The 16901-nt window shown below is 39.6% G+C and overlaps 1 protein-coding gene across 3 annotated transcripts in view; it reads right to left on the bottom strand.

Annotated features, from left to right (window-relative positions):
- Positions 1 to 12166: 12166 nt before the first annotated feature.
- stxbp5a (syntaxin binding protein 5a (tomosyn)) overlaps positions 12167 to 16901 on the bottom strand; it is a 91288-nt gene continuing 86553 nt past the window's right edge. For all 3 annotated transcript variants that reach the window (XM_068342419.1, XM_068342420.1, XM_068342421.1), the window contains 3 exons: positions 16552 to 16663; positions 16245 to 16465; positions 12167 to 15458 (listed from right to left, as the gene is read on the bottom strand). In XM_068342419.1, the coding sequence (XP_068198520.1) occupies positions 15417 to 15458; positions 16245 to 16465; positions 16552 to 16663 (375 nt within the window). In that variant the 3' untranslated portion in view covers positions 12167 to 15416. The remainder of the gene's footprint in view (positions 15459 to 16244; positions 16466 to 16551; positions 16664 to 16901) is intronic.

Here is a 16901-nt window from a genome sequence, read left to right as displayed (position 1 = left end):
TTAGAGCAGCAACAGAACAAGCAAAAATCCAGAGGCTGCAAACATCAGCAGCTTAGCTAAACAGCACATTCTGCTGACAGCAGGAGAGGACCAACAAAAGGGCCGACTTTCTGTTTACACACAGCCCACACACTGAAAGATCTAATGTGATAAGACAGCTGAGAGAGAGAGAGAGAGGAGAGATGGCAGAAGGGAAAAAAAAAAACACACTTTACAAAGAAAGGATTTGTTTCGCGACAAATGTTTCTGGTTGTGCATTGATCGTTATTTTTAGAAAGGGATGTGACAAGAGGTTGACGTGTAAGTGCCTCCGTTTCCAAAGTGTTTGGAAGGGCCAGACATTAAGAATGATAACACAATCAGTAGAAAACACACACAAAAGTCGGAATGAAATTACTCAGGAGATGAAGAAACAGAAACTCAAAGAATAACAAATAAAAAATAATTAATGAATTAATGCACTTTATGATGTGTAACACGGATTTAATCAAAGGAGATCAAAATAATCTGTTGAGCAAAATAATACTGAGATTAAAAAAAAACCTTTTTCCACTTTATTTCAAGAATCGATTCATATTTAGTATTTTTCAGATTTTTTTAAAATGAAAATTGCTTTTAATCTTTTTTTTTAATTATTTTTTTGTGCGCCCCAAAATACCAATCTTTATCCAGCAAGGTTACAGATTTGTCAAAAGCCTTGGTGCATTTTTAAAGAAAACGTGAGGACTTTTTAAAAAACACAATGATTTTTTTTTTTTACAGCAGTTTGTAGTTGCCTGATTCCTCGCCGCTGTTTCCCCAGAGAGTCTGAAACGCCAGCTGTCAAATGTTCAATACCGTAATGACAGCCCACATTGTACCATAGTGGGTCTGTGAGATTGAGTGCATGTTTCATGATTTGTACTGTGTCACTATTTTAACAGAGGACACTCCTTTTCTTTATCAGAGATTTCGACAAGAGATTTTACTTAAGTTTGATGAACTTTGTTTTTTTGTTTGTTTTTTTTATTTATTGTTTTTCCGGGTCCGTGTCGTGGAATCAACGATGTGAATTTTTACATTTAATTTGGAGGGTGGGGGGGATTAAAGGATCAGAGTGAAACAGAAATGGGTGCTGTCTAGAGTCTGGTGGAATTTATTTTTCATTCCTCTCTATTAGAAATAATTTCAGACCTTCGGGGTGTCACTACAGGGGAGAAGAGCAGTAAGAGAAGCACAGCTGTGTTATTCTCAAGCTTAGGTGGAGCCATGGATTCATAAACAAACACCTTTCCTGTAATTTATTATACAATTTATTATACTCATATCCAAATCTGACTTGTCTGTGACACAAGTTCTTTTCACAAAGACAAACTCTGATCCCTAACTTTATCCTGACTGATTTTCATGTCATAGAAGAGTGTTGGGGGTTTTTTTTGATCGTGGTGCAGGAATGTGCTTAAAAAAATTTTATTTAGCAATTTATTTAAAAAAAAAGCTTTGGACACATTCAGAAAATCCAACTTCTTGCTCCAGCAAGTTAATGCTTTGTTTGTAATGGTGACTTAATAGAATATTAACAAAATAAATCGATAAACCTGTTGTTCCTTAGATGTCTACCCATGTTAAATTTTTTTGAGCACAATCAGAAAAACAAGACAAGATTTAAAACTGTTAAAAATTTTCACAAGAAAACAAGACAAGGTGACAAGTTTACAATTATGGCTGGTATGACATTTGGTTTGTCTTCACCCACTCTTCACTCTAACAGTAGGAGTCTGTAGTAGTATTGTTACAGGGAGTTACAGCAGAAAAAAGGATAAATCAGTGTTAGTTGACCCATCCTGAGAAAGGCTGACGAGCCAGGCTGCATTTTGAAGCTGTCTTTCACCTGAATAACCCACCAGATCTCATGAGCTCCATGGACACCCCAACAACAACCACCCAAAGAATAAGAACGAATAAGAAACAAATGGATGCACACAGAAGTTTCCACAAGTCCGCTGTGGATGAAGTTTTACCACCTCACACTTCAAACCTTATGTGACTCCATGAGGTCATATTTCCTCAGGCTGAAGGATTACATTTTGAAGTATTAACGTAATCAATTTCTGTCGGTTTGTGTTTGTGCAACCATTTATCACCATTAAAAGACCAAATGAGAGGCTTTCAGCAAATAATTGTTGCCACATCAGCCAGCCCACTGGATTCCCAGCATCCCACAGTCATTCTGTGTTCCAGCAGACCAACAGATCTGGGTTGCCAAATCATGAGGCCATTCTTTTTTTTTTTACTTTGTGCAACTGTTGACATTCTATTTAAAAAACTGATCTTATTAATTAGCTTTTCTATCTTTCGTCCGTCTGTCCTGTGTCCCGTTTGATGGGATAGAAAACTTTTAATTGAATTCTGGAAGGAAAGAAAGTGACTATACATCCCATTTCTGTCCCCAATTGAAGACAGCTACAATTGCAAAGTGAGGTACGCTCTTCCATGTCTGACTCTCACTGCAGACGGCGGGTCATGTTCACGTTTGCCGAGCAGGTATTTGATTTCCTGTTGCACAGGAGCCTTGCATGCATGTGTCTTTGCATGCGTCTGCTCGTGCACGTTAACATGAGTAAATAAATATCAATGGCCGCTGCTCTCACATGTGCATGCCGCAGTGCGTAAAAAAATCAAATTTCCTGAAGTGGCCTCTGACGGTAGCCGTGGTTTTTAAAGACTTTGTGACCAATCACAAAATCCTCCTGTGCGAGTTTTTTTTTCTTTTTCTTGTTTTTCAACTAATTTAATTGTAAATGTGGAGTAACTGCTTCTAATAACAACAGTAATAATTGTGATAATTTCTAGTCTTAAGAACATTATCTGGATAAAATCGTAAAACAATGGCATATAGTAATGATGCAAGTCTGCCTTTCAGACAGCAACAAATTTTTAGTTCATTAATTCAGATTTAAACACGTTTATTCAGTTATTGGAATGAAAGTTTTGAGATGACTCATATGTCAACTACCTGCCATTGACTGAGATGCAGGTAGTCAGAACATTCTGTTTCACCATCCTGACCATGAGCTTTAAATCTTTGGAATTCATTATTGCATGAACAAAAAAAAGAAAGAAAATGAAATAACATTAATTAAATACCTGTTTACATTTATAACATTTTCCTCTGGACATTCCTTATTTCCTCAGGTGAGGTTAAAGCGTGAAAAAAAAAATCCCTGAAGGTTGCTAGTCATCCATGGAGTTTTTAATATTTTTTATGGTTAAAAAAAAAAAAAAATAGAAAGAGGAAACTGTGAAACTCCACAATCACTTTGTTTCCTACTGTCATGTGGAGTTGTAGGAATGTCATAATGTCAGATAAACTGTGATAATGATCCCAATAGCATGAGGAGCAAATCTTGATAAGAAAACACAAAGTCGGATTTTTCCTTATTCCCTTTCTCATATCTAGATTTATCTCATGCATTCCATGGGTTTTGTACCCTTCACAGAAAACTGTTAGCACTCTCTGCTGTATCTTGGAAGTTTTAGAAAGGTCTTACTTCATTTTTCTTACACACCTAACATGCATTGTGTGTTCAGCCACGTGTGTTACTCGAGCCTAAGCTTCACTCTGTGCAGCATCTAAAAAAGGTACCCGACATCCAGCAAAAAGCTGTTTGAATGGTGTTTAAACAACATCTATAAAAACACTAGCACAGGGAACATTTTCAAAATATACACAAGTTGTAAGATGAGGCCAGCAATTATATAAGACCAATTGCAGCAAAATGTGAGATTAACACACTAAATGCCTCTTGCATTATTTATATGTACAAGCATTTAAATGTAACAGCGACTCCCAATTGTTTAATTTTGTTGACCATAATATCTTCTGGAAGAAGATATAATCATAGAATTGGTCATTATGATTTGGTTGTTAATGTAGACCGAGTGCAATAAAGCTGTTAAAAAAAAAAAAAAGCCTGTTAAAGCAAAACATTGCTGTGCTTTATTGCTCGCTGTTATTTATTTCCTGTTGTTGTTCATCCAATGAGCTGCTGGTAAAGACTTAGTGATCCAAAGGAAGCAAAGGGCAGAATGACATCCGCCTCCATTAGCCTGTAGGAGCTGGTGGTTGCCTTTATTTAGCCTGTGCCACGCATTCATCATAAAATACTAGAGCTCTAGAAACCGGTGAGACGCCTGCCACTATTATGGAATAAAGATGAGGGGAGCACAATGCTAATTAATCTACCTCACAGGGGTGAAAACTTAATAGAGGCGTATGATTGACCCACATTTATGGTAAACTCTCACAGGGTAAAACACATCCCTGCGGCAGCGCTCAGTTTTTTCATTGACAGCCACCATTCAAATCCTCTCTCCCAATCAGGTAGTTGCCTTGGAAACACCAGCAGCTGCCAGACAGTTGTTTTTTAAAAAAAAAAAAAATTCCAAAATGAAACACTTGGATTTCAAAAAAAAAATTCCAGGGAGGTGAATAATCCTCAGTCACACACACACAAACACACACACACACACGGGTGGAAAGCAGGAGCGTTACTCATATCACCATATGCTTTTCTATTCATACAGGCTGATTTTGCGGTGATACAAATGAAGCAGTGCCGTGTTGTGTACTTAATGAGTTCTTTAATGCTCCAGACCACCTTCTCTTTCCCTGCAGGCGTTACAAAGAGCAGCTGAGTGGGTTCATTCTAGTTTTTTTTTTGTTTTTTTGTAATCACAGTGGCCAAACTGCTGCCGCGGGAGAACGGAGTAATTTACTTGCCAGACACGTTAATTAGTGCTACTCAAGCAGATAGGTGAAGTTTAAAGGCCCACTGCGTGCAAACACTTTGGAATCCATATTAAGGGACAACAGTCTGCATCTGTTAAAGGTTAAATTAACGCATTGTTGAGAAAACTGTCTCACTACAAGCTTCTTTCAGTAGCTGCCCTGCAGTCCACACACCCAAATACAGACTTAGTTCAGCTGAAGCTTTAAGATTCAAATCAGTACTTTAGATTTAAAGATTTAAAGCATTCGATCTGATCGTAGTTCTTAGGCAGTGGAGTGGAGCACCATTAATACCCCGGCTCACCCACCTCTCACTACTTCTGTCCTCTCCTAACCTGCTTCAGCTCACCACATCCATTATCAAACTTTGGTGCGGGGAACACGACGACCAGCTCCGACTGTTCACACTTACACTTTCACCAATTTGTAACCTTTCATTAGTTTAGACTGAAAAATGTCCTGCAGATCAGCAAATGGCTTCCGTCGGTTTTGTTTTGACACACATTAGTTTAGAGTATAGAACATTAAGGTAACGCTCCAGAAATTCTTTCTCTATTCAAATTGAAAATCTTCACTGGTTTGTAATTTACTGACAACACAGTGATATAACTGTCAATGGAGACTAAAATCATCGCTAAGGGCTGCATTTCAAAAGTTCACTGAAAATCAAAGTAAAATTTAGAGGTTGGACAAACTTTTTTGGGATGGCATCTCATACCGACTGAATTTATTTGTTATCTTTAAAGTAAATACACATATTGATGAATGCCAAGGATGACACATAAAATTATCATGAATGTGGTCCCCTGAAACACACAATTAAAAGTCAACACAATATACAACTTATAAAAAACTAGACGGTACAAAAAATTTAAAAATAAAATAATTAACCTTTAACAACTTCTTTGTAAAAAATATATTTTAGGGGTAGGCTTTGTTTAGTGAAGGGTTGCTGGTGCCTGAATGGATACCGGAGGGATTCCGTTGATTCTTAGGTAGGAATTTAGCAAATTCCAATTGATTTTATTTTGTATAACCTGCATTCTACCCTTGTATTTGTTTGAGATATCACTAAACCAGGCTGAACAAGCTGAGCTGAAACAACACTGAATCACCTCGGATGCTAATGAAAGGCATCTCCACATAGTCAGATTAGATGACTTTATTTGAATGAAAAATGTTTCTGCATAACTTAACCTTGAGAGAATCCACAGCACAAAGATATATTTTTGTGCCAGTCAGAATCACTGCTGCTCTCATGTCATTCGGTTATCAGGACGAGCAGCAACAATGTACAGCACAAAAGGAGGTGATGCTGGGAGTCCATTACAGACAGGAATGGGAGGGATGCTTAGTATTCCCAGACATGTTTTAGTCAACAATGGAAAAATGAATTTGCAAACAAAGTAATTAAACTGTAGACTCTATAATTTGAGGGAAATGTCACTGCTGCTGCCACGTGAAAGTCACACAGCTTATCTGTACGACTTAAAGAGAGGGAAAAAAATTGACAACTTTATTTCAACAGATTCATGTCAAACAATTTGTCGAGTAAATTAACCAGAAAGCTTCCTGATTAGCTTTCACCTCCAGGACATTGATCGCTCCCAGTTGGTGACTGACTTCATGGCATTTTGATAAAAGGGCACCACTGACAGCTCAGGCCAGTGCCTCTTTTTAGCATCATTGCATAATTATCAAAGACCATTTGACATTAAATTGAGGATAAATGGTTTACGTGCTTGTTCCAAGAGCATGCACGCAGCCCATTGATTCTTTTAGGAAAATTCCAGGCATTTCCAGTCTGGCCTGATGCATGGTGTGGTTTAAACACAAATGATGGCCCTCTCCTCCCAAGATGAGGGATCAGTGAGGCCTGGATAAGGATCATGGGTAATTAATATTTCAATAAGAGCCCCTTGGGCATAACCTTTGGATTATAGCTCTCCTGGAAATATTGAACAGCTTTTTTAGAACAGGTTTAGAAAAGTAGGTAAGACACCGCTCCATGCATAATTGTTATGTGCATAATAAGGTAGCGGCTAAGCTCAGTAATTTATGCACTATTTGCTATCATGCAGGCCGTACCATGTAAACAGGCAGAGACTGTAAATTATTGATGAGTGCAACCACAACATTAGGTCTTTTGGAGTAATAAAATATATATTATGGCAAAGTGTACGCATGATATGTGAGCATGTTTGCCTACAGTTGCACCTCTAAGAGGACGCAATTCTAAAGGAGACTTTTAGGGGGGCTCACATTCATATGAGAATGTTACAGAGCCCTGTAAAGGCATTCAGCCCCCTTATTTTACTGAATTACAATGTCTATGGAGTCCCTTTTTTAGCACAGGTTGTTTAATTTAGCACAATGAAATTCAATAAGTAAGTTATTAGCTCATAATTTCTTAGTTAATAATTTCTAATATGAATGAATATGAATTCACACCCCCCCCCCAAAATTGCATTCATATGCTTTTCAGAGTATTCAGGTACGTGGCATCATTTCACATGTTTAAAGCAAAAATTAAAAAGGAGGCAGTAAAAATGCACTGATGCATGATTATGGGTTAATTATGGCGGCAGCTCATGCAGTCAAATTATCTGGCAGTAGCTGCTGCATTTAAACCAGTCGTTCTTATTGTTCTAAAACATGACATGATGTGCATACTCATGGACTCTCTTCAACAGAATTTACTAAACAGCGTTGAATATTTTTGGCAAATGAAATGTTCAAGGTTTTCAAGATAGACACATTAGCCTTGAGCTTGTAAAGAAGTTACTTTTTTGAGAGAGACCTTGCTTCTTTTTCAAAAGTACTTGCATTTTAAGCGCTGACTTGTCCTAGTTTCATTGCTAGTACTGCAGTAGCATTTAGAAGTCTGAGAAGCATTGATCAACAGCACATATTATAACTATGCATCTTCATGTAATCTATAGCTTACAAAATGAAGTACAAGTAATGCAGCTGTCAAGCTGAGAAATATGAAAAAGGTGCAGAAAAATGTTATTTTCATTCACATCACACTCACAAATAACCTTGTGTAAAGAATAAAGATAAGAAAGTGCTTATATGTTTCAGCAAACCTTCGAACATCGTCTCAAATGAAACTATTTTCTGTGGGTGTCGTTCCTGCGTATGTGTGGATTTGCTTCTTTTTTTTTTTCTTCATTGGGTACACTGTATGTCATTAAAAACCATTTTTAGATTCAACTAACATAAACCTCCGTCTGTTTAAACACCAGGGTGAAGCATTCCTAAAGAGAATTCATCAGATATCTGCTATAACAGTGGTGTATAGTGAATGTAAGGGCAATTTATACAATTCTGTGTAAAAAAAAATAATCAAAAAGTCTGAAATACTCATGAAAACCTCAAAACACTTCAGTTTTCAGGTACCTTTGCAACCAAAATGGTCCCGATTTGGAGCGCTGCATACAGTATTAAGATTTTATCAAGATTACAAAATTACACATGGAATACCTGAATGTAAACAGTCTTCACATTAACCAGGTTTCACACGACAGCGACAAACACATAAGGTAACACACAACCGATGCTCCTCCATTGTCTCTCTAGGAACACGTTTCTAGTCATGGCTCACAGAACCAGTCTGATTAAATTCCACTTCAGTGCCTGCAGTAATTATACACACAAGACCTCAATTTGTGTTTATTAGTGATGTGGTAGTTCTAAACCACATATTAAATATAGTAAACATAGTAAATTTAAATTGATTGTGCAGGCTGGGGGTTTGGATGCCAGCCACTTTGTTTTAGTCTACATCCCCCAGTCGCTGTCTGCACAAGGCCTGAACCTGGGTACATATTTTGGCTTGTATTTAAGTTCACAGCAGTCCTCCAGGGCCTGTAAAGGGAAGTTAATGGGGCCTCATAGAACCAAAGGGAGTCCAATGAGAGAGCAGCCCACCGTCCAATCACAAGATAGCAGGTCACAGCTCATCACTGAACCTTCAGACTTTGTTCAACCCACCCTGAGCAGAACTACAGAGTGCACATCGTTTTAAATTACATGGTCTTGGTTTTGGACAGCATGGTGGCGCAGTGGGTAGCACTGTTTTCTCACAACAAGAAGGCTGCAGGTTCCATTCCAGTCTGTGCAGAGTTTGTACGTTCTCCCTGTGTCTGTGTGGGTTCTCCCTGTGGGCATCCCATCCAGGGTGTACCCCGCTTCTCAACAGTAGCCAGCTGAGGTTACAACAGACCCGTGACTCAAAATGTGGAGAGGAGGCGATCACAAGAACATAGATGGAGGATCAGAGCTTCAACCACACCCAGGTTCATTTTAGACATTTTACAGAAATGATAGTTCCATGATAATAAATGGAAGATTTAGAAAAAACCCAACATAAAACAGCTGATGACATTAGTTTTCTAATCTTTTTAGATGAGTTGCTTGACTGAACTTGGTGCTTTAATGAAGTGTGAATTGGCATTGGTACACTGTTCACTGATTAATGATCATCACATACATTTCCACACACTCTTAAAGAGTCTCACTAGTACTCTGAATCATAACGTATACTGAGCAGCATGAAACACCTTATAATATAAAAGCTCTGACATGCTGAAGCAGCTCTGACCAAGCCTTCAGTGATTGCAGTGATAGAATGCGATCCTAAACCTGTGTCTAAACATGAAGTACAAGTGCTTTAGAAAGGAAAACACCTACATAAGTGAAATCAAAATCAATTTCCCCTTACTGTCTGCTCCTACAACCTGCCTGGATTTTGCCACTGCAGTCCAAATGGCCTTGCAACGTCATAAAATGAAGTTGCAAGGCTTTATTTTATGAAGTTGCAAGGCTGGACGCCCCCCATGAAACTGTGGTGACTGCATAAATCTTCTGTGTTGCTGGGCTGATGTTTAAGAACTTGTACTTTCTCCTGCAGCAATACCGATAAAGCACCCTAGTTCACAACAAGCTTGTTGTTCTTGCAAATACGGGCCTTATATGCCAAATATATACACTAAATGAGTTTATAAAGACCTGAATGGAAATTGGCGGTTGCCCAGTGTATCATTCGTTCTTAGTCATTGTTTATGATTGAATTCTAAATTCTAGATTGAATTCTAAATTTGCAGTTGGCCTGACACAAGCAGCTGAGATCAGCTGAAGAAAACGTGAATGTGTGACAGAAGAGCTGAGTTTTACCATGAAGCCAGTAATACACCGAAATTACGATAATTTACTGCACGTCAGACAAGTCTTTTTTGCATGCTTACAAAACCAATATGAGACAATATCACCCCTAAATGTACAGAAGGAGCCAGCTGAAGAGAAAAATATCGGAGGAAATATGTTGGGAAACCAATACAGCCCCTAGCATTCATAGCCAAGCTACTAGTCATAGTTCAGTGGTGACTTTCAGTGCCAATTTAACACAGGAGCACACAGGCCAAAAAACAAACAAACAACTAAAAAACCAAGATATTGGTGAAATAAAACAGCAGCTTCCACATATCGACGCTGCCAAGAAGAACAAGGACGCTCAGAACATAATCCACTGTGGAAAGTAAGGGGTAGATGGACAGGGCTTCCCAGCATGCCTTGAAATGATGTGTTTGAGGCCATCAAGGCAAGTAAACGAAAAGAAGTAAACTTTTTGTGGGCGGCATGGTGGCGCAGTGGGTGGAGCTGTCGCCTCACAGCAAAGAGGTTCTGGGTTTGAGTCCCTTCTGTGCAGAATTTGTATGTTGTCTGTGTGGGTTCTCCGACTTCCTCTCACCTCCAAAAACATGCAGATAATTGGTCACACCAAATTGTGGCCCACGATAGTTCAGCAGGTTCATACCCCCCACCCCCATCTTCTTTAAACCTGTTCCTGTGCATCCCATTCCACCCGATGTCACGCATCTCCTTTTATTGGCCATAATTATTGCAGCTACTAAATGTGTAATGTTCCATTGTTCCGTTTTTCTAACAGCATTCACCAAGTCCATTTGGAGGCATCGCTGTCATGTTTAGAGTCCATTCAGAAAAACTGTCCTTTTGTGATTCTTGTCATTATTTCCTCCTCTCCTGCTTCCTTTCAATACCAACTCTTTTTGTCTTTCAGATAATGTTCTTCCCTTTGTCTCGCGATCCCAGTGCCTCTGCTACTCTACAGTCTCCACCGTGCAAAAGCTCTTCCTTCTGCTTTGGATGATTTCATTTTGACCCTAATACTTTCTTTAACAGCTTGTTTGGCCAGTTTGTCCACTCTGTCATTTCTTAATATGCCACAGAGCCACATTTCTTCATACACTTGTAGTAATTGTAGGTCTACATCTAGAGAGGGTCTAGTGGTATGGCCCACAGCACTGTGGTTGTAGGCCATAGCACTGCTGGGTGAACTCCTAACCATACAGCTCTATGGCCCTCACCATATCAACTCTGTCCAGCTAAATGTGCTTTTACCGCTCTTTCCCTTTCCACAGAAGTTGCCTAACACTTTTGATTGGATAGTCATCTCCACGCACAGCCAAATTCATCCAGTAGTTTGCACTCATCTGTTTCCTGCATAGACTCAATAGTTTTTCTCCCACCTCCACTTGCATTGCACAAACTGGAGCCACACAATCAGCAAACGTGTCTTCAGCAAAGTGCAGCCACACTTCACAAGGCAAAGTACTCCCAATAAAATCATATTTAATTCTGGTTCAGGTTTTTGTTTGGATTGAAACAAATTGTTTTCAACCTGTCCCAGAGAAAGAAAATATTACCGTGTCCCAAAATGCTGCAGACAGTGAGAATACAAATTCTGGATCCAGATCTTGTACTGTGACAATATAGGAATAGTTGAAGTCAAACTAACGCAGCGAGCTCATTTACACATTTCCCCCATGTGTCATGCTAATCCTCACCGCGCTGACATCGCTCAGGTATTCGTGTTTCCAGTCACCACGGCAACAGTCGTACCAACATAATTTCCAGACAGAGTGGTCAGCTGTGGATGATCTAACTATATCTGTGTGCATTTGTGCATTTGCTAACAAGGTCAGCGGTTCAGTCGGTGTGCATCAACAAGAAAATGTTGTCTTGGTGACCTTCTCCTCATGGCTTCAGTCAAAATGAGAAAATCAACATGTTTTTCAACCCCCCATCCATCACCTCCATAGTCTCCCCCAAACCCAACCTTCAACCTCTGACAGCCACAGCAGCTTATCTGTGATGAAACACTTCTCATAAATGTGACACCAGCCACACCGCTTTGAATTTCAGCTACCTTGACTCACACGATGCCAGGAAGCACTACGTGTCACAGTTACCGTAATAAAGAGCTGAGATCAAGGCAATTATGTGATTTTTGTAGACAAGGAGACATGAAAGTAAAAATACTACAACACATAAGTGCAAAATAACCAGTATATTTCCAGTAGTCGACACATTTACAAAACATTAGGGTCAGGATCACTTAGAGGAGCATTTTGTAATACAAGTAGAAGATGCTTGGAATAATATCCAGATGAATAAAACCTCTCATTTCCACAAAAGGTGACCTTTAAGAGTTCCACTAACCTCTTTGTCACCTGTGGCAGGACTACAAAGAAACCCGAGAGTGCCTTCTAAAGTCATTACTGCGATCAATACAGGGTTGTGTTTCTCTCAGGAAAGGGGTAATACACTACCAGCACACAACGACACGATCTGCTAACAAAGCAAGCTGTTAGAAAAATGTCAAATTTTAAAATGAAACAGGGCTGCTTCCTGTCATGTAGACGACGTACTGATCAATTAATGTCGGAAGGAAGTTTTTAAATCAACAAAGTCAAAAATAGCATAACCCGGTCGGATCAGCTCATGTCTGTAGGCCAGTAGGATTACACTGATTTGCTTGGTAGTTTAACTGCAGGTAGAGACGAGTGTATCTTTGCTGTCACCTAGTGGGCAAAAGCAAATTACGCATAGTCAACCGCACATTAAATACAGGCTTCTCCTCTGAAAAACAAAGATAAAACGTAGAACTCATTAAATTATCCACCAAAAGATGCTTAAAGACAAAAATACATTGTCCACTTTTATTTTCCATTGCACAGTAATCTCTATCTACAGAATTTCTAAACTTTTGTGGCAGCAGATAAAGTCATAAACATCCATGTGAAAGTTGCATAAAACTGTACAAGAAAAATTGGCTACAATGAGAAAAATACTGCACTGATAACTGTTGACACCAGGACAGAACTGTTGAGTCCAGGACAGAAGATGACGTATGGCAGATAGACGGGACTCCCTCTGTTTGGGTGTGTGGATTGATCGGGTGGGAATACTGCATATTGTAGTGTACTGACATGAAACAAGTCACTCAGACAAAAAAAAAGAAAACAGAAACAAGTAAAATTCTGAAATAAAGGGAAAAAAAACAGACAAATAACAATTGGATCAGAGAGAAAGACTAGGAAATTTTTTTAAGGATGAGCTCCAGCTAAATGTATTATTTTTCCAGAAGCTGTTTTCCTATTCTTCAAGAGGGAAGAAAGGGAAAACATCTAAACTACAATGACTGAAAGAAAGAAGCCATAGCACAAAGGTAACAACAGTAGAAGCATGTAGAACATGCACAAGTTAAATGAAACCAGGATTGAGGGGTCACCCTCCAATGCTATCTCCTTATCTTCATGGTGGCGTTGGTATAACAGACATTGGACACAGACTCCTGACCGGTGAGACATCAACATCAATTATTTAATAACTAGAACCTTTTTTTTTCTTCTTTTTTTTTAAACATACCAAACAGACAGCTGTAGGGGAAATGGTTCACCTCCTTCTGTGGACAAAATCACCTCATCACCCAACAGCTAGGCCACTTTCAACATGTGATGACACACTGTGATACAGTAACACTATAAATGGCTAAATTCCATTGCACCTTGCCCCATTTCTTGAACCCTGCACGGCGATGACTGTGACTGTCCTCCTATACAGACCATAATGCTGGGTCAACGCCGGCTGGAGTCGACACTCATGCAACGACGAGCCAAATGAGGAATGCAATGGAAAGCTAAAGCAAGTCTTTGGCGTCAGAAAAAATATGGCCTTTCTCCTCTTATGGTGCTTGAGCTAACAACATTTTCTTTCCAGTTGGTCTTAGATTGTCAAATTATTTACTTATATACAAATGAGGAGTAAAGCCCCGGCAGACAGGCTTTACTATAAATACAGAAATAGAAATGATATAATGAAGTTTAAAGGCTCAGGACACCAACTGATGCTCACACCTCAATAAATAAAGACTATCAAAACAACAAAAACCAGCAAGACTGAAGTGTGTTTCAAACATATAGGCCTTTAAAGGATTGTACACCCATGATTCTGTTGTCCTGGATAAATGGAAATAAATAGGATATTTACTTATGTGTGTGAGATAATGCGTAACCTTTTGAAAACCCAACAGATCTGGCAAGACTATTTATATTTAACACTGTTTCCATCAGGTTTTGTAGTCATTCACAAAGCCCATGTGTATGTTAATGATGTGAAGGTGAGGGAGGTGGTCCACATCACAAACAGGTCGCTAAATGACATCCTCAGAAAACAAAACACGCAGTTCACACGCACTCAAAGAATTCAGAGTCAGTAGTCCGATGTTGCCATGTCAGCAAGCAGAAACTGATGTATGCCTTTTATGTCCTTGCCCTCCTATGAGATTCCAGCCCTTTTAACAAGGAGAAATTAATTTGAATTGTTGGATAAAAAGCCACAAAACATGTTTTTCAACACATCAAATTATTATCCACTTTCAAAACGATAGAAAAATAAGATTTTCCAATAATAGACAACAAAACGATCAACAAATAGAGGAATGGCAAGGAAATAGAAAGTAACACACACACACACGCGCGTGTGCACAGTCACACACACACAAACACACACACACACACACACACACAGACTGTTGGAAACGATAAGAAAGTCTGCAAGATTCAGAGGAGAGTCAAGGGTGAAATATCCAGTTTACATCAGATGAAGCTGTTTATATCCCAGCAACTCTCTGCATAGAGGAGGTGTTGCTGTTACATCACTTCCTGTAGATCTCCGGTGTTGCCTCCTTCACACGTTGCTTCGCTCCATCGATGACACGTCCCTTTCTCCATTACGCATCACTTGGAAGTGGATACAGCATTGCACATTTATTGTCTGATGTATATATCACGACGTATTTATATTAATTTCCTTCTTTTCACACGTTACAAATGCTTCATGGTCTCTTTCTTCATTAACTTTTTGTCTTTCCAGCTGTGTCAGTTTGAATACTGGCCTCAGACGGGTTTGGAGTGGAGACGACATTTGGCAAATGACAATGAAGAATGTCCGAGTTTGTGAGCGAATCGGCCTCCTCGGAGAAGAGGCTCAACAGAGATCAAATAGACAAGAACACAAAACGAACACCATTAATTTGCTCCCTCTGAGGTCGTCCTTCTCCCTTGCCCCCCCCCCCCTCCCCCCCTCAGTTCCACCATAAGACTGAGGTAAGAACAGTATTCCGCATTGTGCTAGGGAATAACATCCCAAGTGTCCCGGTGAAGAAGGCTTGAAGGGATGGATGGACAGACAGGCGGACTGTTGGGAGTCACGGTGAGTCCAATGAGCTAATGGAAGGTGACGGCTGTGTCCGTGGAGCTCCGCCCCTCCTGATCACCGATCAAAACTGGTACCATTTCTTATCTTTGCACTTCAGCATCATCTGGAAACAAGGAAATGTCACAACATGTGAGATGTCACTATTCCAGCTTGTGAGACACACAAACTCTGATTCCAGTGATTGACAAATGGCTTTAAATACATTGTAGACCAATTTTTTCTCTTGTTAGTTCATACGATAAAGTGATAGAAATCAGGATATCTCCTATGCTCTGAAATTTTTTTTCAGCACTGTTGATCTGAAAGTAGGAGTACGTATGAGAGCCTCACAGTGCTGAACATTCCCCCAGCACCTACTGCCCTCTGGCGGCCAGATGATGTAAATGAGTAATATTTCTGAACGTCTAAGGAGGCTGAAACGACTGCTAGTGATTTATTTATTAGATGTACACCAAGTATACTTTGTACTATTTATTTGATTGTCTCTGCTGTAAGTTATTTACATCAATTCGAGCAATTGTCTATTTGTTTAATTTGACAGAATTTATACATGTAAAAATAAAATCCAAAATTGTTTGAAATTGTCTTTTTTCGTTATTCATTGATGAATGATTAAAAAAATTCCAATTCCATCTTCAATTTTACAGTTCCTCATGAGTCATGTCCCACTGCTCTAAAGTCTTTTTTCATCTACCTCGTCTTAAATTTGTTAATATTTTACCTCCATGCAAGTTGGAAAACGGTAGAATAACAACCATTAATAAGGAGTAAAAAAGATGTTACAAGAAGCCCTGCTACTGTACAAAGCCTGAAGAAGGTGAGCAGAGGAAGAATAAAATAACTGCCTTCATGTGAGGTTGACTCCCCTCTGGACATTCAGTTTTCTTACCTCATGGGCGTGTTTGGAGAAGGAATCGGCGCTGGCCATCATGGCAGCTGTCCTCTCTTCCAGCTCACCCAGTTTCTGGCCTCTTTCGTCCAGTGCTATTCGAGCACGTGCAAGATCTCCGACCACTCCAGAAGCCGCCCCCTTCATGCCCTCGATGCCCCCCGGGCCTGGGATGTGCTGGGCCAGACTTCGGGATGCCTTCCCAGCTGCTATTTCACCAACTGAGTTCACAAATGAGAGGGTCAGACGTGTGAGAGACGCTGCATCAACTGTACTGTACAACCAGACATGAGTGGGTGTGGCTTACATAGCTCCTCCCTGTCCAGAGACTGGGCCCCGCCTCCGAAGAGACCTTTAAAGAACCCTCTGTTGGGGGCTTCTGGTGTTTCCACTGGTGTGAAGAGTTCTCCCAGCATCTCCTGAAACATCAAGACAAATTATCCTCCAGCATATAATTTAATCCCCTTTGGCTACACTTAGTCCAGTTTGTGCAAAGAACTAACAAGTCAATTGTGTGCACATTGTCCCACATGTCTGCTAAGATCATGCCAGTTTTGTTTAAATCATTTGCTATAAAATCAACTGTATAAATACAGGTATATATATCTTTAAAGTCTTCTCCCAAAGGAACTGAAGCCTGTCAGACCTGTCTTGTTG

The sequence above is a fragment of the Antennarius striatus genome, chromosome 19 (assembly GCF_040054535.1).
Source record: "Antennarius striatus isolate MH-2024 chromosome 19, ASM4005453v1, whole genome shotgun sequence".
Lineage (NCBI taxonomy): Eukaryota > Metazoa > Chordata > Actinopteri > Lophiiformes > Antennariidae > Antennarius > Antennarius striatus.
Note: the sequence above shows the minus strand (reverse complement) of the source record. Positions and strands in the feature narration are given on the sequence as shown.